Genomic DNA, 27,878 nt, shown 5'->3' on the forward strand with positions numbered 1-27,878 from the left:
ATGTGCTTTGATTAAAAAAATAATAACTAAATTTGTAACTTGAGTTACCTGACAAAGTAACTGGGAAAATATTACTGAAATCCTATAAGTAATAAGTTATATTACTGAGTTACTGCTAAAAGTAATATTACATGTAATATGTTACTTTTGTAATGAGTTACCCCCAACACTGCTTTTAAAGCTCTTCTGAAAATAACATAAAAAATTGATTTACACTTCGAAAAGCATAAAAAAGTGGCCGTCATTTGTGAACATCTTGCAGAACACAAAGTTTGCTGTTAAAACCTTATGAACCAGAACCGCACACAGACCTCATTTCAAGCAATTTTGACAAAAACATCCCATTGCCTTTTAGACAAAGGAATCCGAAGTATTCAGGGCTCCCGGACTCCTTCCTGCGGTACTCTGTTGAATGTAAAAAGGCGAACAGATCATTTTTCATTTGTTTGTCTAAAGTTGAATCTCGTCGTGCCCCTCCAGGCCGACAGGAGGCGTGCTCTGCTCTTCCCGCTTCACCAGTATCTGGCTTCGTTCAACAAACACGAACAACGTGACCAAGGAACTTATAAAGAAGGAAGAGACATCATCCACGTCACAGCGTTCGCATTGGGGTGGGCAATAAACTATCATATCTGTGTCCAGCCAGGGGTGTAGTAGGTATAGAGAGTGCAGACAGTGCGGTTGCACTGGGGCCCCTTTACAGAGCAGTCTCTCCATCAACGTACTGGGCAGAGAACGGGCCCTTGCAAATGGGAGATTATGATGATTTATAGTGGGACTTTACCATACTGTCCCCAATTGACGCGAGTGATGTATCTTCCTTCTTTATGGATTCCTTGCACGTGACTCGGAAGCGCTCGGAAGTCAGTTCAGCGGCTCTACTTCCTGTATTCCTGTCCCTCTCCGCTCGCTCATGCGCGCGCTGCGTTTGTTTGTTTGTTTGTTTGTTTGGCAGTCCCTTAATTAACAGACGGGTTGGCTCCCGCAACTTGCATGTGCTCCCGGAGCATTGGAAGAGTGTGGAATAGATACTCTGGCTTGAGAGAGCATTTGTTTGGCGAAAGGAAGGAAGGCTAAAGCTAAAGCTAAGGTCTCTAAAGCAGAAAGGGGTCAAACGCTTGTGCAGTAGTAGCAGCGGGGCCGTGCAGGTGCCCAGGGTGTGTGTGTGTAGCTGCTGTAGTAGCCTACAGGAGCGGATCCGCTTCAGCCGCTGTTGAAGACTTTCTGCTGCTGCCTGCTGGAAAAAGGAAAAGAAACGGCTGAAATTCCGCTGTTCGGTAGGGGCGAGGTTCCTGCGGCTACGAAGACAAGTTCAGAACAGGAGATCCGCCGCCTGAGGACGCTGCCATGTGTTGAACCCCAAAGTGAAGCCGCACAGGTTAGTCATAACCTGACGCTAGGGGTTGTCAAAAGTACCGATAAGTATGGGTACAAATTTACCCCGCTCGCCGGACGCTTCTGGCTCATACTGAGCGCATTAGCGCCCGGCGAATGCAACGCATTTCACATTTTAGATTTAGCCATTTTCACGTCTGGGTCTAAAATGCCCTGCTCCTACCTGAGTCTTCACGTGAAGTGAAGACGCTATCCGATGTCCAACATCCTCTTCTTTTAATAACACCTAGTTGTTGCATCCAAAATGTTGCATAAAATCCACTTTTCTGTCGCTCAAAAACCGAAAACCATGGATTTGGAGCACCGCTCCTTTTTCTTCTCTGATCTGAAGCAACTCGGAACAACAACTCACTGTTTACTCACTAATGCCCCCCACACTTCCGCAATGGTATTGCACCTCCGTTTCTGCACAAATGCAGAAATGGGAGGTGCAATACCATTTCGGAAGTGTGGGGGGCATTGTTGAGTAAACAGTGAGTCGTTGTTCCGGGTTGCTCCAGATATATGGTTTTCGGTTTTTGAGCGACAGAAAAGTGGATTTTATGCAACATTTTGGATGCAACAACTAGGTGTTATTAAAAGAAGAGGATGTTGGACATCGGATAGCGTCTTCACTTCACGTGAAGACTCAGGTAGGAGCAGGGCATTTTAGACCCAGACGTGAAAATGGCTAAATCTAAAATGTGAAATGCGTTGCATTCGCCGGGCGCTAATGCGCTCAGTATGAGCCAGAAGCGTCCGGCGAGCGGGGTAAGGTACAAATCAATACTACACAATTGAATCACTTGCTCCCTCGCCCGCTGTGCGGGCTCACATGCTCTTATGACATCACTGAAGATGTCACAAACTGATGATGTCACAACTTTGCATCACTGATGACATCTCAATTGGTCTTATGACATCACTGAAGATGTCACAATGCCTGACATCATCAGTGATGTCACAATAGAGAGCCAAAGTAAACGTCACTTCCTGCTTTTCTCCCTGTACCAGCGTATGCAAAATATGAATGGTTGTGAACAGAGAGATACCTTACTTTTTTTTATCCCGTTTGAAGTGTGCCATGGCTGGGTGTTACATTTTGTCAATTTAAAAGATAACTACGCATGTCAAGAAAGTTGCAGTTTGTCCTGAAACTGAAACGTAAAGTTTAGTTTTGTCAATCAACTACATCTCGTATCGCACATTATACATCACACCATCAACAACAATGGACTCTCCCGACTCGTCGGGACCAAGTTTCTTGATCAATATAAGCGGTAGGGATGGGGGCGAGTACTCGGGTACTCGAGTACTCGTTTCGTTTGTAACGTCATTAGTCGAGTAGCGTTTCAGCTGTCCGGGTACTCGCCCCGCCCCCCTCCCCTCTGCACACGACACCACAGGTGAATCTGGCGATACAGACAGAGACAACATGCATAAGAGCAACGTTTGGAAGTATTTTGACAGAAAGGACGACACGACTGTGCAGTGCAGGCTATGTAATGCTAAACTTGCGTATCATAAAAATACCAGTTCGATGCTTAACACACATGCGTGTAAAGCACAATGAAAACGTCAACCTAACCGGGGCAGATGAAAAGCAGTCTCGCATTACCTCGTTTGCTAGCAGCAACAAACGCCGTTGTGATGCCGTCAGGGCAGAGAAGATTTCCCAGCTCGTGACGAAAATGGTGCCTGGAGATATGCTCCCGTTAAAGCTTTGTGGAGGGGGGAGGCGTTAACCATCCAACCACCGGAGTTTACTGAGGTAGGCCAACAGCTGCTGAGCTAACGTCAGATCACTGTCATGGTCCGTCCACATTTATTTCCTCACAATAAGTGCTCCAGGTAGCGCTTTTTCCATGCAAAAACGCTAACGTGGTGTGAACAGCCCCTAGACAGAATATTACCCCTGCTCTGTCATTATTATCGTTGTGTAATAGATATTCTTACAGACATATGGCTAATGCGAAATTAACTGCAAACTTGGGTTCTGTTCTGCTTGTGTTGTGTTTCCACACGGACAGCCCCCTCCTGGCGAGTACTCGATTACTCGTCCATCATGGAAGGAGAGTACTCGAGTATTTAAATTACCTAAAATGCCCATCCCTAATAAGCGGTTGATCACTATAACCGTGATCACTGTAAGCAGATTCCACTGTATAAGAAACACACTCCGTGCTCGTAAATGTTTCAAGTTTTCTCTCTAACGTATGCAAACGCTGTGCTCTCCAGGCTAAAAGGAAGCTGGATCTAGAGGACGGCGCCCTCTACCTGCCGGAGGTCCGCACCCGAAATGACAAACGCATTGCGGCAGCCAGAATACCAACCAGTTCCCAGAGTGAGTACACTCTCATGGATCTGAGGATACTGTAGACGTGAAATTGTTTTACTTGGTCAAACCAAGCGTTTCAACTATACTTAGAATCAGGAGAGACCATATTATAACATTTGATTGCTTTTATTTTTTTAGGGGTGGGCGAATTTAGATAATAAGTCTACTTTGGCCCAGTGAATTTTGTGTTTTTGCTAGAAATGCCCATCCCTACAGCGTAACATTAATTTGTTACATTTATTGCTGTGAAACATGAGTTGACCATTCATTCATTCTGAGACTGTCTGCCGGCTGTGCTTGCTTTCCCTAGGTGAGTGTAGTCAAGTGGAGCGGAGTCCAAAAACACACTGTGATGCCCAGACCCAGACATGGCAAGACCCTGCGACGGAAGACCACACGTACTCGCAGGGTTCGTACTAAGTCTATTTTTACCAACGTGTTTCAAGGTTTTAAAGAATGCTTGAATTTGAATTAGGGGTGTGGATTTTCTGTAAATTTTACTTTCGATTAACTGACACTAGGGATGTCACGATACTAGAATTTCTACTTTGATACGATATCAATACTCCATACCATTTTCGATGCCACGTGGGGGGGTGGCAACACATCAAGAGAGGCACTGTTTTTAGTCCCGTTTTTCTTCTGTTTTGTACTGCTTTTTTATATTTTTATCAAATTTTGTACTGTACAGTGTCCTTGAGTTTGAGAAAGGTGCTTTTAAATCACATATATTATTATTATAAAAAATAAACAAAAACAGATTGACGGACAGATGCACGCTTCACCATAATCTAGGCCCGATAAAACGCACACACAAAAACAGCAGATTACCCCTGCTCTAGTCATCAGCCTATCATAACACTTTTACCTTGTGAGAAGCAACAGATACCCACCAATGACAGGGAGGGAGAAATCAGTAGTATGTTTGATTTTTCATTAAGAGAAAGTACTGCTGATATATTGATACTGTTGCAAATGAGTATTGTATCCATTTCAAATTTTTAGTATTGATACTTATCGATACTATCGATACTTTTGACAACCCTAACTGACACCTTTAAGCGGTTAATAATTGGTTAATGTTTTTAAAAAGGCGTGAAATATATAATATATAAATATCGCAATATGTATGTATTGTATCGTGATACAATCGTATCGCGACCCATGTATCGTGATACGTATCGTATCGTGAGCTCCTTGCCAATACCCAGTCCTAGTTTCCAGGTAAACTTTGTGTTTATCAGTCAAAATAAAAACTCCAAATGAACCAGTAAGGTGTTTGTTAAAGTCGATTACTTTATAGTTGGTTCCATGCTGGGTTGCATCAAAGTCTGTCATATCATGTGGTCTCAAGGGCGTAGCATAACCTACCTCAAAAAGTTTTTAAAGAGCCAACTTAATGTGTTTTGTGCTTCACCACTAAAACATTGTATTTGTTATTCACATTTGATCAACCTTGACAACATGTAGTGCTCATTCCCGATAGGTGCATAATAAAGGATTTATTAACCACAACATAAGGCACTGTTCTCGCTTTAGATCCGGTACCTGCAAAAAGCATAGTTAACTGTTAATAATGTAGTTAATGCGTAGTTAATAGATAATAAATGAATAATAAACTATTTAACTTTAATAAAGCAACAAAAAGGCTAGTAACGAAGCTTATAAAGTGCTTATCAATTTATTATAAGCTACCAATAAACAAGTTTATGATGCTATTATTAACACTTACCTAGTCTTATTAACATAATAGTGGTAATAAGCACCTTATAAGGATTTATAAGGGTCTTATTACCTATTAAATCACTAGCAACCGAATCAACAAAATAGCTAAAAATGCCACTGTTTGTTAGCCTCAGCCACTTTTTCATGTCATCCTCCCATCCCTCGATAGAAGAGGGAAGAGGCAGGACGAGTGACGTGTTAGACTGCTCCCACATAGGGACACAACCGTCTGTTCCTGTTTTCACTGACAGGTGGGAGGTACTGTGCGAGACAGGTGGGAGCGGGGCTGGGAGGACTACACTGGAAGAAACGCCCATATTTCACGTAAGGCATCATGGCAGCTCGGAATAAGGTGGATAGGATGCACCCATATATCGGCCGTATATCGGTATCGGCCGTATATCGGATTCGGTATTAGGGCTGCCCTCGACCAAAGATTATCCTGGTCGACCAGAAATCGACCACAGCTCCGACCAATCAATTGGTCGAAACGGGGTCTAAAAAAACACACACACACTTTTTGCAGTGTACTTTTTTGTTTTTATTTTTTGCAGTGTACTTTCTTATTTTTTGCAGTGTACTGACTACTGAGTGCGCTATACCTGATAGCTGATAATTATAAATAAAAGCTATTTTGTCACCTGGCCATATTCAGCTAACGCTACGATGGCAAACTGCTTTCAGAAAGCGTGCGCGATGGTTATGGTTATGTAACGTTAGCACATGGTTAATTAGTTGGCAGAAAGGAGAGCTACACAGCTTTTGCTATTTATTCCAGTAACACCTTATAACAGTCTGTCTAACATTACCGGAGTCGGAGTGTATCTCTGAGGACGTCCAGTATCACTGATGACTGTAGTCTCATAAGGTGCATAACGTAACGTTATGCACTGAATTAAGGGGATTGTTTTCGTTTTCAAATACAGTAGATGTGATGAAGTGCAGTCTATTCTATTTTTCCCTTAATTGTGGGTTTGAATATCCCTTATTGTTTGATCTGTTCTCCTCCTTTATCCCTAATCATCAGCTCCTCTCATGTGTCTTTGTGCTCAGCTCCAAAGTTTTGCAGGTATGACACCTCCCTGGGCCTGCTGACCAAGAAGTTTGTGGGTCTGATTGCGGACGCTCCTCATGGCATTCTGGACCTCAACTGGGTCGCCAAGGTTCTGGAGGCGCACAAGAGACGCATCTATGACATCACCAACGTCCTGGAGGGAGTGCAGCTCATCCGCAAGAAGGCCAAGAACAACATCCAGTGGATGTGAGTGCAGGAAGATGGAAACGGCAATAGGAACAGATAGAAATATAGACAGCTGGGCTGTAGTACTCTGTAGAGCAGTTTGAAATTGGGCTTATCTGCGAAGGGCTAGAAAACAAATTACCTGCCAACAATAATTTGTACTTTCTAAAATATTTAATATACACTCACCGAGTACTTTATTAGAAACACCATACTAAGGGGCCATTCAGACCAAAAGCGTTTTTGGAGCTGCCAGCGTCTTTCTGCAATTCATTCTCTATGTAAGGACGCGCTAGACGTCCTCTTCTTTTAATGAACGCACCTGGCGTTTCAGCGCTGGTGGCGTCTGTTGTTTTTGGAGGAGCGCTGTGGGCGTTTTAAAGCTGAAAAAAGTTGAACATTAGAGGAAAAGCGCCCTGCTCGTCTTTTTCACTCTTCCTACCTTTTCTCCTCCCGAGGGATTTTCAACCTCTGCTGCTGCCAGAATTGGCAATAATCTGGCTTTCATGTTGACAGTCAACAACATCAAACAGACAAAACCAGCTGGCTACCGTCCGTGGGGTCGTTGTCTCGTCAACTCTAGTGCACGCGACTGCAGGGGAAAATAAAACGGAGCACTAAAAAACCGCTCCGTGCGCTGTGTTTTGTGCACAATGGAAGCGCTCTCGACATGATTTTCATAGCGTTCTGACTGAAAAAAAAAAACGCTTTTGGTGTGAATGTCCCCTAATACTGCGTAGGACATCTGATCTCAGTTCAGTGTCAGCAGAGGAGAATGACCAGACTGGTATGGCCACTGGCCAGGCTGGTTGGCGAGCAGTCTGGCCATTCTCTGACCATTCATCAACAACCTTTGTTTTTCCCACCATTCTGTGTCAGCTCTGTTGAGCATGAAAACCCCAGGGGCCGGTTGCACCGACTGGTCTTACGACTGGTCTTACGCTAAGTCGGTCGTAACTTTACGACCCAACAACTACGCCGGTTGCACCAAGCCTTTTTCTCACTGACCGGTGGTAAATATTACGCCTAGTCCAGAGCAGGCGTAAGGTGCAGTATAGACGGTGTTCACCTGTGTGTTGCGCAATAGCTACAACCCCTCAGCACTCTGGCTGTATTCAGACCCGAGTTATAAACTGGAAACCGGAGTACGTTATAAACGTTATAAATATAGTCACGTTATAAACAACTAACCAATGCTGGGGGTCTGTATGGAAAGTGGAAATCAAAATGGTTAAAAGTTAAATCAATTTGGTCATTCAGTGGCGCTTTACTGCCATGTAAAGTAACGACAAGTAACAGTTAGCCGCTTAGCCACACTATTACAGCCGATTACCCATCAGCGCAGCGTCATTTGACGTCGGCACACTCTTCTAAACAGGTCGCGTGCCGCATTCCAGTAGGCATGCCCATGCTTTCACATGGACACGCATCGCTACGACCGGCGTAGTTAAGACCAGACGTAAGCCCTGTTTGGTGCAACAGGCGTAAGTACACTCTAAACTAAAGACTGGTCTTACTCTTAACTAAGACCGACGTAGGAGTTACGACCAGGCATAGTTTAGACCAGTTGGTGCAACCGGCCCCACGAGATCAGCAGTTTCAGAAATACTCAAATCAGCCTAGCTGGCACCGACAGCCATGCCACGGTCAAAGTAACTGACATCACATTTTTTCCCCATTCTGATATTTGATGTGAACGATAACTGAAGCTGCTGACCTGTATCTACATGATCTGATGCATTCAACTGCTGCCATAAGATTTTTTTTTATTACAATAATAATAGAAACAATACATGACCAATCCACCAACCACTTCCCACACCGCCAACATAGAATAAACACACAGTTGAGCAACAGAGCACAATAAAAACAGGACACTATTAAAAAAATTACAGGACAGACAAAATATATACATATACACACATACAACAAAGATTAAACAAATCAAAAATGTGATGATCGTCATTATCACTCTGCTAAGGTGGGCCTTAAAGATGCAATATGTAAACTTCTGTAAGATTATTATATTAAATTACGGTAACTAAAAATGAGTAGACCTACTGTACTGTATGTCATACACTTGTTGTTGTTCACTTACATTATCTTAAATGTTTCCAACAATGTCCCAACCCAGAGGAATCCTTAATTCTATTCAAAGACACAGAGTGTTTCACATGATCTCATGTAGATGACGTCATCGCCTCTTTCCCCAAAACGCTGAATAGGAACCAAGGAGAAACGTTCCTTCCTGCTGAAGGAGGAGCGGGGACACAAAACGCCAGCGCACACCTCATACTTAGGACCTCGCTTTCCCCCCCTCCCCCACGTAGGCTAAATTAAGTTTCTCTGTGGTCACTGGTGACCAAAACGTTAATTTGTAAGCAAGTACAAGTCACACCTTTCAATAAAATAAGTGATGAAAATCCGTTGCTTGGTTGCTGAAGAAAGGAAGATGCTTTTTTCCGTGCGTACTATTCAAAATACAATGTTACAGCATGCGCTGGGACGCGTCATCAGTGATGTTAACTGGGGTCGTAAGGTGTTTCGGGTCTATGGAACATCATACACCCTCGCCCAGTAGACCCAGCCGAGGCCGATTAAGACCCCGACTCGCGTCCCAGAAGCAGTCGCTCACGGATCAGCCTTCCTACTCTGTCTGCAACGTTGCCCGCGGAAGGGTTGATCACGCCCAATCCGCTGCAATAGAGCTAGTGCTACATCGCAGCATTGAAAGACCCTTCGGTGCATGGAGGTCTAAGGCTCTGTGGGTGGATCCAGGCCGCGCTCCTCCTTCGTCTCACCAGACCCTCCCAAAAGGCAATCCTACTATGCCGCACCACAGGCAAAGAGGATGCCTCAAGCAGGCCTGTGCGCTCAGGTACTCACCACGAGATGAAATATTAATCCAAAATGCCTTACTTGAAATGTGTGTTTTTTGGTGACTTTGAACGGCCGTACCGTTTCCTCCAATACTAACTAACTGGATGACTGTAGCTCACTGTATCCTGTACGGAGAGTGCCGGTAAAGCCATTGTGTATCTTGGTTATGTATGAACGATATGGCAAATTAGCGAAACTCCCCAAAAGTTGGCGTATCCCTTTAACAAAAATTTAATCCAATTCACAACATGAAATTAAACAGTCAGAAGTAAAAAATAAGCATATCTGTAAATCCAAATAAACAAAACAAAAAAAAAATGCCTCAAGTGGTTAACCAAGGAAAACCACTTAAGTAGAAGTAGCATGTGGAGGCGATGATTAAGCTATATGAATGTGAATATCCAAATAATAATATGGCAAAGCCGTCCTTTTTTGTCGTCGATGCCAATAAAGACCTTAACCATAAATACTTGGATTCAGAAATCATGGAAAAGGGCTGTACTAAAGACAAAAAAAGTTTGAGAACCACTGCGTATATGCAATCAGACTGGCACTCTTAGGGCCTGTGTCCACCTAGCGTCTTTTTCCGACGTTAAACGCTGGGAGTGCGCTGGGGAATGCTGATCCCAGCGCACAATATACAAGGAAGCAGTCTGCAAGTAACGTTAGTTCAGCTTGATAACTGACAGCTAGCATGCTAACAACACAGGTAGGCTACGCTATTAAAAGCAGTAAGCACAACACTCACCAGAAATATTAAGTGTCTAGCCGATCTGCTCCCACAATTGAGCCGTTCTGTCTCTGTTGCGATAGTTTTTCCATATGATTAGTTACCAGAAAAGGAGCAGCCGACACCAGCGTCTTTCTGAAAGTTAAAATATTTTCAGCTGGAAGCGCTGGGAGCCGGGCGCACAAAAACGCCGAAAAAAGACGCTGGGCGCTGTGCACTTTCTCTAGACGTCCGTGTGCGCTCGCATACGCTCTCCCCCCATTGGAAACAACTGAAAAAAGACGCTGGACCTAAGGAAAAGACGCTAGGTGGACACAGGCCCTTACTTACTGATAAGGACTGAGTTTGGCAAGAAAGCTTTCCAGGTGTCTGCCCCTCTGGCCTGGAATGAACTCCAACGCTCACTAAACGTCCAGGTGCTAGTCCCTATGAGTATTTTTAAAACCAGGGTAAAAAATATGGAGGAAGCTGAAATCCAGGTCTGCAAATGTTTTGATCCATAATGAACCCTGTTGCTGAGTAAATGGATGTGTATTTTCTTATGTTTTAGATGTTTTGTTTGTATTGTTTATGTTAAAATGTGTCTGTAACTTTATGCTGCTTTCTTGGCCAGGTCTCTCTTGAAAAAGAGATTTTTAATCTCAATGAGACTAACCTGGTTAAATAAAGGTCAAATAAAATAAAATAAAAAACTGTGTTGGGTGTGTGTGTTCTCCTCCAGGGTTGGAGGTGTGTTTGATCGTGGTGCAAGGGAGAAGGTGTGCACCCTGAGGAGCGAGCTCAATGACCTGGAGAGAGAAGAGAGAGAGCTGGACGAACTCATCCACTCCAACAACACAGAGCTCAAACAGCTCACTGACCACGACGACAGTCAGAGATATCCTTTACCTGTGTGTGTGTGTGTGCGTGTGCCCCTGTGCCCCTATTCACCTTATGTTCAGACGCGGGGGTGGGCCAAATTCTTCCGGGTCGTGTTAACACTTCCGGCGGTCACGGCGCGAAATACAAGCGTCAGAAGAAGAGAGTTGTTTTTGTAGCGGACAGCGCAGGGTGTAAAACAAAGAATGTAGCCTACTACTTTGAGCTCGGTACACGGCAAGCAAGCGGAGTATCCACTGTTAGCCAGGTCAGGTAACGTTATCGTCGACAATGACGAGCACTTTCTTGTAAAACACACCTGGACTCCAACAAAGAAAGCTTCAAATGGTTTTCTCTCCTCCGAGCGCAGCTCGAGCCACTTACGTCTATAAGAGCCGCAGACGTTAACGTCATTCCCTGGAATGCGAGAATTAACGAGCCAGTTACATGGCATTGCATTCTTTCTTAGACATTGCCGTTTGCCTTTATTTGGTATGTTACATACAATTGGCTAAATTATTAGTTAATTCAGAGTTAGATGATATTGGAGCAGCCGGCCTTTTTCTTTTTTTCTTTTTTTTGCCGGAAGTCGTCACACGACCACACAAGCGGGTCAAATGGGCGTGGCTACATAAGGTGAATACTCTACTGAAACACGGTACGGTGGCACAGTCAGTAGCGCTGTCGCCTCACAGCTAGAAGGTCCTGAGTTCGATTCTTGCCTGGGACGCTGTGGGCGCTGGAGTTGTGACCCCCCCATATCTTCAGTGCCTACTCGTCGAAAGGGCCTTTCTGTGTGGAGTTTGCATGTTCTCCCCATACCCCCTAGGGGGTTCCTCCGTATATAACCCCCCACTAAAAACATGCAGAAGATCATCATCCGACCAGTGAACATCTGAAGTTGGTCCCCGGGCGCTGGAAAGAAAAAGCGACCACTGCTCCTGGCCTGCCCCCTGGAGGAAAGGTCAAGCCTGGATGGGTCAAATGCAGAGGACATATTTCACCGGCCACCGTCAGCATGAGCGTGTGTTGTGGCCGCATGCATGTGTTGAAGTGTTCGTGTGACAATAAAGACGGGCTTGTCCGTCTGAAATCGTGTTTAAAAAATCGTGTTTAAATGTCCGTTGATGTGACCCTTAACCCCTACCCTGCACGTTGGGCTATGTGACGTACCAGGACATCCGCTCCATAGCCAGTCTGCGGGACCAGACAGTCATTTGCGTCAAGGCTCCTGCCGAGACCAAGCTGGAGGTGCTAGAGTCAGCGGGGGTGAGGAGAGCACGTCTCGATTTCCCACGTTCTTCTCTGTTCCTGATTCTTCTCGCCTCCTTCTCACCACGTCTCTCTTCTGTCCTTAATCTCCTCACAGCAGGGCTCGCTGCAGATCCATCTGAAAAGTAAAAATGGTCCCGTGGAAGTCCACCTGTGTCCGGAGGAAGGTCTGGAGGATGCCAGCCCTGTTCCGAACACTACCACCCCCAAAAAGGAATACCCGCAACCCCTACCTCAGGCCCTGTGTCCCGCCATGGCCCCGCCCAGCTATACCATCAAGCAGGAGCCTGTGGACAACATCAAACAGGAGCCTATGGAGAGTAAGTTGGGAACTCGTCCACCACCGATGTGTAGCCCCCCACCTGGGTGATGTGTAGCCCCCCACCTGGGTGATGTGTAGCCCCCCACCTGGGTGATGTGTAGCCACCCACCTGGGTGATGTGTAGCCCCCCACCTGGGTGATGTGTAGCCCCCCACCTGGGTGATGCACGGCAGCCAGTTTGCGCCAGAACGCTCACCACACATCAGAACGCTCACCACACATCAGCATCATAACCCTCAAAGTCCCCCCTGCTCCCATATAGCCCTACTTTGTGATCCATGGATTTGAAAAGTGCTATATAAATAAAGTATTACTTACTACACCACAAATTAATAGAATAAGTACAATGATGTAAAAAAAATTACTTTTAATTTATAGACATTTCGAACAATCCTTATACAGTGAGTATAACGAGTTTTTCACCTGGAGCAAAAAACAAAATTTGTGTGTGTGTGTGGGGGGGGGGGGGTCGATTCGATTAACGTAACATCTTGACGCGCGAGTCTGAATTTCTGTAGCTGTCGGCATGTTGTATGCATGTTGTATGCATGTTGTATGCATGTTGTATGCATGTTGTATGCATGTTGTATGCATGTTGTATGCGTTGATGTGTTGATGCGTGACTACGTTACCCTGCCCTGTGCCTGCAGTAGCCTTAGCCCTCGTTCACACACCATACGCAGAAGCCACGCTGAAGCTACGCAGCGCTATGGCAGTTTCATTTCTGCGTCCTTGTTAACAGGCGAGACTGTTCACACCCTAACGCCACGCTGAAGCTACGCTACAGCGACAGTTTCAGCTTCTGTTCTATTTTTCAAGCGTGCAGCGAGCTGCACCCGAGCTGCCAGGCATGAAGCGTGCGGCTGGTGTGAACGGTCTCGCCTGTTAACAAGGACGCCGAAATGAAACTGCCATAGCGCTGCGTAGCTTCAGCGCGGCTTCGGTGTATGGCGTGAACGAGGGCTTACACATGGTACGTCTGATCACAACTTTAACCGGGCGAGTTGGCACTTTAGATTTTTGCAAGCTACAATTTCACTATTTTTGTCTTTTTCTTCTTCTTTTTTGTCTATTGTAGATTATATGCCTCAATCCCCATATGAGGTTGTTCCCCCTAAGATTCACACCTCCAGCTCTCTGACTAACAGACCTACTGCTCCATCACCTCGACTGGACAGCAAGACCCGGCATACAGATGAAGGCAAAAAGCGAAAAGGGGAGGCAGCTTCTAGTTCTTTAAAAGGAATGCAAAAGGCAGTGGTCGTCTTAAACAGGCTATCTGAGTATACCATACGTAATGCTGTTTGTCCACCAATGCCTCATCTAAACATCAAGACCTGGGATACAGATAAAGGCAACAAGCAAAAAGCGGAGGAGGCTTCTAGTTCTCTGAAAGGGGTGGCAAAGGCAGTGGTCATCTCCAACACGCTATCTGAGCATACTGTGCGTAATGCTATGCGTCCACCAATGCCTCAGCTGGATAGCAAGACCTGGGATACTGATAAAGGCAACAAGCGAAAAAGGGAGGAGGCTTCTAGTTCCCTGAAAGGGGTGGCAAAGGCAGTGGTCATCTCCAACACGCTATCTGAGCATACCGTGCGTAATGCTGTTTGTCCACCAATGCCTCAGCTGGACAGCAAGACCTGGGATACAGACAAAGGCAACAAGCGAAAAAAGGAGGAGGCTTCTAGTTCTTTGAAAGGGGTGGCAAAGGCAGTGGTCATCTCCAACAGGCTATCTGAGCATACCGTGCGTAATGCTATGCGTCCACCAATGCCTCAGCTGGATAGCAAGAGCCGGGATACAGATAAAGGGAAAAAGCGAAAAGGGGAGGTGGCTTCTAGTTCTTTAAAAGGAATGAAAAAGGCAGTGGTCATCTTAAACAGGCTATCTGAGTATACCATACGTAATGCCGTTTGTCCACTAATGCTTCAGCTGGACAGCAAGACCCGGGATACAAATAAAGGCAACAAGCGAAAAGGGGAGGAGGCTTCTAGTTCTCTGAAAGGGGTGGCAGAGGCAGTGGTCATCTCCAACACGCTATCTGAGCATACCGTGCGTAATGCTATGCGTCCACCAATGCCTCAGCTGGACACCATTGAAGAGGAAGACCTGAGCATGTGTGACATTGACGCACAGTGCTTAAGCTCAGAGACCAAGTCACACAAGAAGAGAGGAAGAGGAAGGCCTCGGAAAACTACAAAGCTCAGCACAGAGGATGCAACAACAACACCCAAACCACAAGCAAACAGTAACGCTGCAAACAACACAACCACGCCACAAGCAAACAGTAACGCTGCAAACAACACAACCACGCCACAAGGAGAAACAAAGGCTGTGAAGAAGAAAAGAAGACGAAGAAGAAGAAGAAAACTAACAACCGCCACAGTGCGCAAGACAAAAAAAGGTAACCTTACTTTTCTCTCTCTATTTTTTTACTGCTGCTGTACAGTCTTCAGTTTTGCTTTACCCCTTCTTTCATTTCCACAGCATCAGTTAACCACAGCAAACCGCATCAAGTGAATGTAAAAATTAAATATATATTTTACGAGTAGAACACGTTGGACCAAGATGAATATAGCAAAGTGGATTTACTCTTCACTAGAATGCAAACTCGAATTGAAGATAAAGATGGCAAAATGTTATCTGAAGAGTTGTCTTTTTAAATAATGCTCCCAGTCTCAGACATAGGGGATTTTTTTTATTTTAGATAGTTACTCAGATTTAGTATTTTAAATACTGCATTCCGAATACACGTTTGTGTATGTACATGCATCATCGTCCTCCATGGTCAGGCCAGGAGCGGTGGGCAGCTGCAGTGAAGCGCCCGGGGACCAACGTCTTCCAACCGCTGCTGGTCAGATGCCGTGGAAACACACAAATCCTTAGTCCACTTGGACGAGGTTGGTCCGGATGCAAATCTCTGGCCGGTAGACAGTCCCATCCATCATCGCTGACTGATAACATCATCCATGACGTAAGCGTCATCGTTGTGACATAATCTGCGACCTGGTCACTTTATTTCTTTTTTGGGGGCAGACAGAGTCCTGAGTTATGAGTTATTGACAGTGGAAACATTAAATTGGTTTTATTGGAAGGAGATCATCTGATTCATGCTCATTATGTGTTGCCTTCAGATGTCCAGCAGCTGCTGGTCTGTAAAGAAGATGTTCCCCCTGAGCAGCAGGAGGGGCGCCCCAGTCTGGACCAGGAGGCCCCAGAGCCCCCAAACATTAAAGAGGAACAGGAGGAACTCTGGATCAGTCAGGAGGGAGAGCATCCTCATGGGCCAGAGGAGGTCCGTATCACCAAGTTCCCATTCACTCCTCTCCCTGTGAAGAAAGAAGATGAAGAGAAACCTCAGTTCTCACATCTTCATCAAAGTCAAACTGAGGAGAACAGAGAGGCAGTATTAAAACCAACCAGGAACTTACATCCAGCTAGTCATTTACAACCAACTACTGATGGCAAGACTTCAGACTCTTCTGAACCTGAGACTGACGACAGTGATGATTGGAATGAGACTAGAGAACCTCAGTCAGGTTTAGAGTCAGAGAAAAACAGTGAAGTCCCTGTACCTCAAACGAGATCTCAGACCGGGAAGAAACACTTTCGTTGCGCACTTTGTGGTCAAAGCTTTGTTTATCAACCAGACCTAAAGACACACATGAAAGTCCACACGGGGCATAAACTATTTAGTTGCTCATTTTGTAGAAATATGTTTGCCTGGAATGAAGTATTAAGGAGACACATGTTAATTCATACAGGGGAAAGACCTTATCCCTGTTCAGTTTGTAAAAATGTTTTTGCCTATGAGGTAGGACTGGTTAAACCCACAAAAGTCCACACAGGAGACAAAACATTTAGTGGCCCAAGCTGTAGTAAAGCTCCGCCTGGTGCACCAGAGAAATACTGTCATCAAAGCCAAACTGAGCAGAACAGAGAAACAGAGCCTCTAGCCAGCAGCTCAACTCAAGAGATGAAAACAGAAGCTGATCTAGAGGACTGTGGAGTATCGGAACCATCCAGGAATGTAGAGCCAGCTAGTCATTTACAACCAACTAGTAATGACAAGGCTTCAGACTCTTCTGAAGCTGAGACTGACGACAGTGCTGATTGGAAGGAGAGTTCTGAGACGGACGACAGCGATGATTGGAAGGAGACTACGGCGCCACAGTCATGCTTAAATGCTGGGGAGAAACGCTTTATTTGCTCGCTCTGTAGTAAAGGCTTTCATTCTGTGGCACACTTAAAGATACATATGAGAGTCCACACTGCTGAATCCGTTCAGTCGTTCAGTTTGCGGTAAACTATTCAGACATAGAGGGACACTGACGGCACACATGAGAATTCATACAGGAGAGAAATCGTTTAGTTGCTCATTCCGTAGTAAAAGATTTTGTTATTCAGCACAATTGAAGAATCACATGATAATTCGCACACGGGAGAGACAATTTAGTTGCACACGTTTTGCTAAAAGTTTTTGTGCTAGAGACATGAGTAGATGCATGGGAATCCACATGGGAGAAACCATTTAGTTGCTTAGTTTGTAGTAAAATATTCAGTCAGAGAGGAGCATTAATGACACACATGAGAATTCACACAAGGAAGAAACGGTGAGTTACGGTGTCATCTTTCACAATGTGTTGTGGTGAGAGCAGCAGCAGAGCTGCTGGTTGAGCTGAATTGTTCAGCAGTAACAGAACAATAAATATACCAGAATCAGGGACACAACCAGGGACACATCATGATAGTCCATCATTCAGGAGCAGACCCAAAGCCATTTACCTTGTATTTTGCCCTTAGTATAGCCTGAAATTCAGACTGAAGGGCCATCAGTCAGTCTAAGAGTTCCCCGAACCAATCAGTAGTGACCAATGTATCTGAACTGAACACTAATCAACGTATCTGAACCAATACCAGAGCGACATATCTGAACCGATCCTAGTGACCGACTTATCTGAACCGATCACTAGTCACTTACGTATTTGAACCAATCACTAGGGACTATGTAATAATATGAAATTTCACAGTATGGTACAATATCATGGTATAAGGTATTTCACGGTATTGATTTTTTTTCACCTTTTTAAATGTTCTATGGCCATTGGGGAAAAAACTATTGATATTTTGCTTTGAAGAATAATATTGCTTTATTGAACTCAAACTATGAGAATCTTTACACAAGCAGCGTCTATAAAGCTGAACAGTCGTGGCATTTCTTTTGGGGGGGGGGGGGGGGGGTAATAATAAAAAAATATATAGTTTTAAGGCTGGAACCAAGCCAGCCAGCGACCTGAATCATGACTGACCATAAAACATTTAACTTTAAGCAAAAACAAAATCTAATTTCAGACTTTTTCCCCTGTCTTTATTTTTTTGTCTTGCCTCAAGTGAAATGTTTTATGGTCACTATTTGTCTTAGTTCCAGCCTTAAAACTCATAAGGATTGTTCGAAATGTCTATGGAGAAAATGAATAGGGAACTTCCGGAGCAAGAAACGTCACGTGTTCAGCTCTATTATGAACGTATTTGTAGTGGCATGTGGTGCCCTGCATATTGCTTACCACAAATACGATGTAGGCACGGTATAGACCTTTTTCACAGCTGCCATTTTGTGTCTAAAAGGCAGGATAAACAACAGGTGCAACCCACTCACTAAGGCCCCAGCACTGGAACACCTAAATGCACTGGAAGTTGGAAACCCTAGTTAATGTTTTGGTACACCGGCTGTGTTTATCCTGCCTTGTAGACACAAAATGGTGACCGTAAAAAGGGTCGTTTAGGGAAAGCTTGTAACAGTCACAAATGACTAAATTACTTTTGGAGTATTGTTTGGTTGCAGTAACAGATTAATCCACTTGGTGGTACTTCTTTTTTTTTTTACACTAGTGCAGTGCCACTCCCAGTCTGCCTCCACACAAGTAACCTGTCTCTTCACTCTTCAGTAACATCTTGGTATGTGTGTCAAACTATGCTCTGCCATTATTTTCAGTTACACTGATTATGGTCGTATTTGCTGAGTTCTAAAAGAAGAAATCTGACATTTTATGATCAATATGCTACAGCTAAAACGTGAATGAAAAACCGTTGAGCAAATGGGTTCAAACTTTTTACGGTTAACTTCCAGCCATTTTTACCTTGTCCATCTGTTCCAACTGTTCCTGTCCTCAGTGCCATTAGGCCATATTAGAGCAGCAGAAAAAGTTCACATCTTCTGGTTCCCTTCCCCATTTCTTTGAACATCCCTTTAAAACAAATAAAGTTCTACAATAATAACTTCTAGACTAAATTGGACCAGATTGACACTGTTCTGAATTTTCTGTGGTGATTTTAACCGACCTGTAAAATAAAGCGTTACCTTTTTATTTTTAGATATGGTTTTATTTAGCCAAATATGTTGGGTCGTATAGGCTAGACATTTTTGTACTTTGAACCTTTGTATTTTTCCCTCATTTGTTTTCATAGTGTTTAATAAATAAATAAAAATCTGTTTAAACCAAAGTCAGAACTTCAACAGCTTTGTGTGACTGTTTATCACAAGCAGCTGATGCTTAGTGACACTTTTCACTTCCCTGTATGTAAATAATTGAGGTGATATGATACAAGCCCTGGGCTTTATTTTTGTCTAAGCTTTACAGTAAATAGAAAAAAGGAGCTTCTTGATGCTTATAGAAGGATTTAATAAAGAAGTAATGTACAGTTATACTTATTCAGTTAATAGAAAGTACATCTTCAAAATAGGACATGGACACAAGGGACGCAACGCGTTTCAACCTCTGGTCTTCGTCAGGCTGTAGGCGGAAAAAGCTGGTTACCGCACCTGTATAAGAGCAATACGTGGCACAAGGTGAGTTGACGTGGCACACGGAAAAGATACTGTGACGTATGAGCCACGTCAAAAAAGTCTAAGCTTTACAGAATGAGTTTACTAATGAGGTTCCTCTTCAACCTTCTGCCACCAGGAACACTCCAGACGTGGCTGCACCGAATAACGATTTGCAAATTCATGTTGCAAAATAGTTCGCCATGAGGTTTCAGACCCATGTGAGAATGATGATACTGAGGCTGAGCACTCCCACCATCAAACCGAAGACCAACAGAAGCACAGCCTGCAAACAAAAGAGTGCAGACGCCAGAGTTAGTCAAGTCAAGTGAAATATATATAGAGGCCATTTTTCATACAGAAAGCAACACAATGTGCTTCACAAGGCAATACACGTCTAATAAAATAAAATACCCACATATACATAGGCATGCACACACACAAGGACATAGAAAATGTTAGGATGCAAATGCAACATTGGTGTGTTATATAGGTCTGAAGACAGAATTAAAAAAAATGTTTAAGTCGACTTTTAAAAGCTAATTAAGCCTCAGAGGATCTCATGTCACTTGGAAGAGCATTCCATCTGTCTGGAGCAGCTTTAGAGTGCACATGAGGAACGAGGAGACTTCTTGTTGGTTGATATGGCACATGCAGTCATGGAGCAGGGCCCTGGCCTAACCCCTAACCCTATGGGGCCATCTGCATTGCAGGTTGTCGGCATAGTGAGCGGACCCCCATGTCCTTAATGGATTTATTCAGTGTCCAGAGGGTGTAGAGATCATTGGGAGAGAGGGAGATATAAAGTTGCGTGCCATCTGTGTAATGATGGTATTTAGCTGGGGTAAACGGTTGCTGTATCCCGTATTCACTAAACATAGAGGATGAGCACCAAAGTCAATGAGTAACTCTTTTTTTGTAAGAAGACATTAACAGCAATGCAGATATACTGTAGCTATTTGAATCGTGTGTATAGGCTACTTACTCCAATAGACTCAGCAGAGCAGAGAGGCTGGCGGCTGATCTTGAGGTAGAAGATACCAGGGTAAATAAACAAGAGGCAGGTGGACGTCGTCGATCCTGCAGAACAGATAGGAATAGCTGGTTGGAGTGCAAACAGTGCATTCTGTATGTGTCTGACCATGGCAACTTCATGGACCTTTTCAATAGGGCTTTACTATGTATACTGTGATTCTATCTTTCCATAATCAATAATGGTGGAATATTGACATGTTGGCAATACCGAGCTAAATAGTTAAGACATTCACATAAGATTTCAAAAGCATGAAAATAATTGTGTTCCTCAAATCATAAATACTAATAAGATGATAAACAATCATGATCATAATATCTAGTAAAGCAAAACATTCCCATTTTAGCGATAACTATGCAAGTCTGTTTGGACCCTGTTACCAAATAACTTACATTAAATACCATTAGTCTCCTAAACTCCAAAGATGTCTGACCACATACCCACTACTCCAAACAGGTATTTGATGTCTGGGACAAAGAAGGCCATCAGCAGCTCCGCGCCCACGATGGTCACAGCCTGCGTGATGTGGATGAGCCAGGAGAAGGGCCGACCTCCACGCAGCACGGCCAGCGCCTTTTGGATCTGGAGCCAACGCAAAGATATAGGTCAGACCACACACTCAGCAGATCTACTGCCATACGGTTTGGATGATAGTGAGTGACAATGAATGTACATCATCAGTGATGTCATAAGTTCCACTGTGACACATCATCAGGGATGTCATAAATTCCACTGTGACATCATCAGTGATGCTGGTCTCATTGGCCATACAGCAGCTGAGCTGCGGGCAAGGCCGCGCAGCTGCAGGGCCAGCTTGGCGAGCTGCAGGGCCAGCTCAGTGAGCTGCAGGACAGGCGAGCCCGCGTAGCGAGCGAGCCTAAGAATCGAGCATACCAAATCACATAAAGCTTTGCAAATTCCAATTGAAGGAAAAGTTGCCATTAGATATAGTTAGGGGGATCTCAATTTTCTTCAACTTGCAATTTTTGGCAGTTCCCACAATTTTACAGCAAAAAAAACAACATAAAATGACCCAAATTGCATCGCAATTCTTCAGGAAAGGCACCGCAAAATCAAGCCCTTTTGATCTCAATAATCACACAAAAAATGTCAGCTAAATCCTAGAGCGACCGCTTAATTCATGCAAAGCCAGGACCATAGTGCAGCATATAGGTGTGCATTATTAAACAACAACAGTAGCAGCAGCAGCAAAGGATGAAAACAAAGAGAGTGGGGGATCTTTCACATTCACTTCATCAAACCATCCATGACTTAGGTAGAACTCCTAAGTCACTGACAGAGGCTTAGTAAGTGTTACTGGAAAATCAGAAAAATGAAAAGCGTAAATGTGAATTAAATAATATATCTTGCCTTCTTTTCCAGGCTTTTGAATGGAAATGAACACTCTTAAATGCATCTAAATGAGAAACAACTGGGACATTAGATGATAGTGCATGGCCGGGGAAAGGGCTAGTCGGTGGCAGTGAAGGGTTAACTCACAGGCATGTGTATTTGGCCCGCAGTCGGCAGCAACACCAACAGCAGCACAGCCGCCCGCACCCCCTTCACCATGACGTCACGCGGCATGTAGGCGGCGTAGCTTAGCAACAGCTCAGAAGTCACATGGGCTGTCAGCAACAGACAAGAACAGGTGATGGTGAGAGTGAGGGTCTGTGGTTGAAATAAAAAAGACTGAGGTATACGAGGGATCAGCCGAGCAGCATTTTGGTCAACAAACCGCGTCACTGGGTGGCAACGGCAATGGAACCCTATGACTGTGTTTACAATTTAAAAACTGCGACAGTTCACACAACTTTAACACGACATGCATACATTATACATCAAACTCTTGAGCTAATTCTGCTCTCACTCGGAATGTCAAAATATAAGCGATGTGATGTATACTTTTTGAGATATTAACGTTTGTTTGGCACAACTCATACTAGTTAACTGCCGCGAGGTTACGCATTTTTGGGTAGCAAGTGACGTCACGCTGATTCGTCGTATGGTAACAACGAAAACTCTGTTAAGTCATCTCTGTTACTTAGTGAGGCGTGTTCATGCTGTCTTACAATCAGATATGGGGCGTAACGTAGTATTTCTACTTAAGTACTGTGCTTCAGTCGAATTTTCAGGTATCTGTACTTTACTGAATATTTATTTCTCTGATAACGTTTTACGTATACTCCCTATGTCCTTAAATTTGATCACAAATATCTGCACTTTCTGCTTGAATTAAAAAAACAGGCTAGTTACTTTAGTTTGAATGCACAGCAGACAAAAACGATGTAGCGTTTGTCGCTCTCGTCTCACGCTCTCCCAGCGTTCACACGACTACCGCTCACTCTCTTCATGCAGAGTCTAGCTCGCTCGACCGCGCCCTCTCTCTTATCGCTCTCTGTCTCTCGTGTAGCGTGTCACACCATATCAACAATGTAGCCTCATGAGAAAGGAGTAGATGACATTTTAAGGGTTTTAATGAGATAATTGATTTTCTTTGTGGAAAAACCATATCACACATTAATCAAAGTAGAGTTTTTATAGGCCTACATCATTAAATATGTTTGGTTTGCACATAATCAGCCAGTAGAAATACATTTTACTTGTAGATGTTTTAGTAAATTTCAGAGTCTGTACTTTTTTACTTTTACTTGAGTGAATAAGTTGAGCCAACCTACTTGTACTTTTACCAGTCTTTTTTTACACAACTAACTGTACTTCTACTCAAGTAAAGAATGTGTGTACAGTGTACTTTTTCTATCTCTGCTTACAATTAGGGCTGCAACTAAGGATTATTTTCATAATTGATTAATCTGTCGATTATTTTCTCGACTAATCGATTAGTTGTTTGGTCTATAATATGTCAGAAAATGGTAGGCTAGCAAATGACGATCAGTGTTTCCCAAAGCCCAAGATGACGCCCTCAAATGTCTTGTTTTGTCCTCAACTCAAAGATAATATCACTTTACTGTCACACAGGAGTAAAGAAACCAGAATTACACAGACATTTGAGAAGCTGGAATCAGAGAATTTAGACCTTTTCTCTTAAAATTGTAGGCCTACTCAAAATGATTCATCGATTATCAAAATAGTTGTCGTTTAATTGTCTGTCGATCGACTCATCGATGAATCGATCTCTGCTTACAATAGAAGGTGAGGTAGCCAAACAGGGCGGAGAGCAGGTAAAGCACGAAGCTGAGAGTGATGCTGATGTTCGTAACCTTCTGCATCCTCGACTTTGTGGGCCTGAAAGACACGGGGAGACATTTTTTTAACACCTGAAATGAAATTGTGAATGTAAAGGTGACGACTGGTGAAGTGTGCTGAAGGGGCTAACCGGTCCAGCTCGCAGTAGACGCTCAGCGCCACCGGGTGGCCGACGAAGGAGAAGGCCATGGTGGGGATGGCGTAGGCACTCTGCAACACACACCAATCACAGAGCAACTTATCAGCTTCCACTGTTACACAGAACCTGAGGGCCAGGTGAGCGGAGGTTGTGTGTGTGTGTGTGTGTGTGTGTGTGTGTGTGTGTGTGTGTGTGTGTGTGTGTGTGTGTTTGTGTGTGTCAGTGTTTTTGTTTTGTTTTGTTTTCTTAGATTTGTAATAAAGTCACTTCCTGTTTAGGCGGACTTCTCCTCTTGTACATGCTTCAGTACATACCTGACTGGAGATGACAAAGAGTTTGGGCGTGCATTCTGCGTCGGAGGAATTTGATATCTGCAAAAACACAGGAAGAGGGAGCGTGTTAAAAACGGCGAGAAGAGGTTGCATCCGAGCGGAGGAGACTACTGCAGTGTTGCTACTACAAATGGGAGTGGGGTGGAGAGATTCCCTCGCCTGGCTATGTGGCTGAAAGGCAAACAACCATCTAAGACTTAGATGGTTAACTTAGAACCCATGCCAGCTCTGCTGTCTTGTACATCCAAAAAGGGCAGAGTTCATGCAGGCACAGGCGAGGAGCTTTCTCCAGCTCTCTGGGCCCCTCATCTGCCGGAGCCGACTCTCCTGGGTTTTACCTAATCCAGCGGTCGTGAGTGGAGGGAGGAACAGTGAGGAGGGGGCGGACCCCCGAGTCTGGAATTTGTATAAATATTCTGTGAGGCAGCAATGTGCCGCAAGGCATCCAGTCTGCCAGAAAGCCATAAGAAGAAGAAGATGTCACCACTGATGATGCTTCGTGGTTTACCTGCTCTCCCCCCTGTTTGGCGACCTCACATTCTATTATTGTAAGCAGAGCTGCAAGGATTCATCGATTAGTCAGAAAATGTCATAAGATTATTTTGATCAATAATGATCTCATTGATGATGTCACAATGCCTATGACATCATCCGTGATGTCACTTGCTGACATCACTGATGATGACATCCAATGTGGGACAAACATTGAAACTGCGCGTGCGTGCTTGTGTGTGTGTGTGTGTGTGTGAGTGTGCCACTACACCCTGCTTGTGCGTGTGTGTGTGTTCACGTGCGAGTGTGTGTGTCTGTGCATGCGTGCAAGAAGAACTGGGGGTTATAATGACCTGGTAGGCACCTGGTGGCATGGTCACATTGTAAGGGAGTGGGCAGGGCATCGACCACTTCTTCACCACAACCTGGATGGGAGGCAACACAGCAGGTCAACAAGCAACAGATGACAGATGAGAAGAACGTTTGGAGGTGTCGCAGAGCTCACCATGCCTGTGAAGCATAGCATGACGAGGAAGAGGACGAAGACGCCGACGACGTGGATCCTGAAACCTGGAGGGGAGAGAGAGACAGAGCTGGTAAGATACAGCAATAAGACCCAGTCCGAGTAGCAGATAAAGGCGCCTCCGCCTGCTATATTATGAGCAAAGTAAAGTCTGCTTACCAATATGGAAAATAGTCAGAAGCAGAATTAGACACGCCAGCGTCAGCATCAGTAGGATCACTCGCGTCCTGCGATCTCCAAACCAGGCATATCTGAAAAACTCAGGGTCGTCTGGGCTGGGGAAGCTGGCCTCCAACTTCATGATGAGCAAAAGGGACGACATGCCTATGATGATGGCAGCAACAAAGGTTCAGAAAATGAGTTCTGCAGGTCCAATAAATGAATACAGGCGCTCCAAGTCGCACACCAGAATAAATGCAAGTGCCAGAAAACGCTTCAGAAATCATAAGAGTGGTGTTCGTTTGTGAAGATTATCTTTAGAAACTCAACGTGCAAGTTTCATAAACCTTTGTTAACCACAGACCTTATTTCAGGCACCTAACCAAAATCCCCATACAAAAAAAAACGCATTGGGGCCATATCTTAATCTAACCAAAATCCCCATACAAAAAAATGCATTGGGGCCATATCTTAATCTAACCAAAATCCCCATACAAAAAAAACGCTTTCGGGCCATATCTTAATCTAACCAAAATCCCCATACAAAAAAAACGCTTTCGGGCCATATCTTAATCTAACCAAAATCCCCATACAAAAAAAAATGCTTTCGGGCCATATCTTAAATAATCTAACCAAAATCCCCATACAAAGAAAATGCATTGGGGCCATATCTCACGTCCAAGGGTAGTCAAGTCAAGTCAAGTTTATTTGTATAGCCCTAATTCACAAGCATGTCCCAGAGGGCTTCACAGAAAATATGTCTGGCTAATTCTAAATCTTTGCTAGTTTCAAAATCTCCCTTTTAATGACCTCTGTCTGGGTCAGTACATCAAAGGATGTGTTTCAGTGACCCAGTGGTCATCTTTGTATTACAGTAAAGGGGAGAAAGTAGGCAAAATCTCTGTCTGTCTGTTCTGTTTCAATGTTTGTCGCACTGCTGATGTCATAGGCATCGCAACAGCGATGTCATAAGCGCAATTGTGATGTAATCAGTGATGTCATAAGAGCAATTGTAATTTCATCGATGATGCGAAGTTGTGACATCGTCATATGAGCAAGTGACCCCGCACAGCGGTCGAGCTGCAGGGCCGCGGGCGAGACTAGGAATCGAGCACGCGTAGCGCCCGAGATGCCTAGTTAAAGGAAAAAGGGGAGTTTTCGAGTGCTAGAGACTAGCACATCTTTTTCCCTTGCCCTTGCACTTGCACTTGGGCGTGAGATACAGTATTGGCCCATCAGTGTTTGGCAGTGTACAGTATGCCGTCAGAAATAAGCTACGGTCAAATAGAAGTCAGCTTACCTCCAATACTTTGGATGAGAATAGTGACCGCAACCAGAACCTACAACACATTTTACAATGGCTGTTATGTCTTATTGGTTACAATGAAATGAATAACATGGGGAGTTAACTGTTTTGTGGTAGGCATAAATCTGAGATCCCTTGACAGGGCACCCCACTAGATATATATATATATATATATATATATATATATATATATATATATATATATATATATATATATATATATATATATATATATATATATATATATATATATATATATATATATATATATATATATATACATATATATATATATATATATATATATATATATATATATATATATATATATATATATATATATAGTGTACTGTATAGACATACACGTATATAAACAAAACTCACTTTTCCTGCTCTTTGAAAGGCTCGACCTCCAAGGTCTTCATATGACTTGATACCTGTGAGAGGAAGAATCAGATAAATGACAGACACTCTTCACTATTCCAAGATGATCAGAAACCATCCTTCAACGGCTCACATCCAGCCTTTCATCTCAGTCAGTCAGTTCATCTCTCTGGGGAAGGGGGTCCGTCCGTCCGTCCATCACACTCGGATGTCCCAATGTAAAGCCCCAGAGCACCCACATTTGCCAGGTGGCCTCACACTACTCAGGCAGGGCCTATAACCTCTGAACAATATGGGCCACAATCACAATTCCACTTTCCCTGGAATCCTTGCTTCATTCTGCATCTACAGTATCCAAGGGGGTATGGTGGCGTAGTCGGTAGCGCTGTTGCGTCACAGCTAGAAGGTCCTGAGTTCGATTCTCGCCTGGGACGCTGTGGGCGCTGGAGTTGTGTTCCCCCCCATATCCTCAGTGCCTACTGCCCAGGTGGGCTATCTCGTCGAAAGGGCCTTTCTGTGTGGAGTTTGCATGTTCTCCCCGTGCTCCCCAGGGGGTTCCTCCGTACATAACCCCCCCACTAAAAACATGCAGAAGATCGTCATCGTCATCCGACCAGTGACGACAACATCCGAAGTTGGTCCCCGGGCGCTGGAAAGAAAAAGCGACCGCTGCTCCTGGCCTGCCCCTCGGAGGAAAGGACAAGCCTGGATGGGTTAAATGCAGAGGACAAATTTCAC

The 27,878-nt window shown here is 44.2% G+C and overlaps 2 protein-coding genes across 2 annotated transcripts; one reads left to right on the top strand and one right to left on the bottom strand.

Annotated features, from left to right (window-relative positions):
• Positions 1 to 1,273: 1,273 nt before the first annotated feature.
• LOC310791495 (uncharacterized protein) lies at positions 1,274 to 19,734 on the top strand (the record flags this gene model as incomplete). The annotated part of the gene is made up of 12 exons (XM_083653173.1): positions 1,274 to 1,378; positions 3,613 to 3,718; positions 4,023 to 4,121; positions 5,689 to 5,761; positions 6,491 to 6,698; positions 11,009 to 11,157; positions 12,299 to 12,414; positions 12,515 to 12,737; positions 13,818 to 15,146; positions 15,877 to 16,556; positions 19,533 to 19,589; positions 19,705 to 19,734. The coding sequence occupies exons 2-12, from the start codon at positions 3,674 to 3,676 to the stop codon at positions 19,732 to 19,734; spliced, it is 3,009 nt and encodes a 1,002-aa protein (XP_083509299.1). The 5' UTR covers positions 1,274 to 1,378; positions 3,613 to 3,673.
• Positions 19,735 to 19,776: 42 nt separating this feature from the next.
• Positions 19,777 to 25,613, bottom strand: LOC310791496 (putative sodium-coupled neutral amino acid transporter 6; the record flags this gene model as incomplete). Its single annotated transcript, XM_083653174.1, has 10 exons — positions 19,777 to 19,851; positions 20,551 to 20,645; positions 21,039 to 21,180; positions 22,099 to 22,226; positions 23,744 to 23,844; positions 23,936 to 24,015; positions 24,259 to 24,315; positions 25,122 to 25,193; positions 25,274 to 25,338; positions 25,451 to 25,613. 10 exons carry the CDS (start codon positions 25,611 to 25,613, stop codon positions 19,777 to 19,779), a joined length of 978 nt encoding a protein of 325 aa, XP_083509300.1.
• Between the last annotated feature and the right edge of the window lie 2,265 nt (positions 25,614 to 27,878).

This window comes from Poromitra crassiceps (genome assembly GCF_964638095.1).
Source record: "Poromitra crassiceps genome assembly, chromosome: 16".
Taxonomy (NCBI): Eukaryota; Metazoa; Chordata; class Actinopteri; order Beryciformes; family Melamphaidae; genus Poromitra; species Poromitra crassiceps.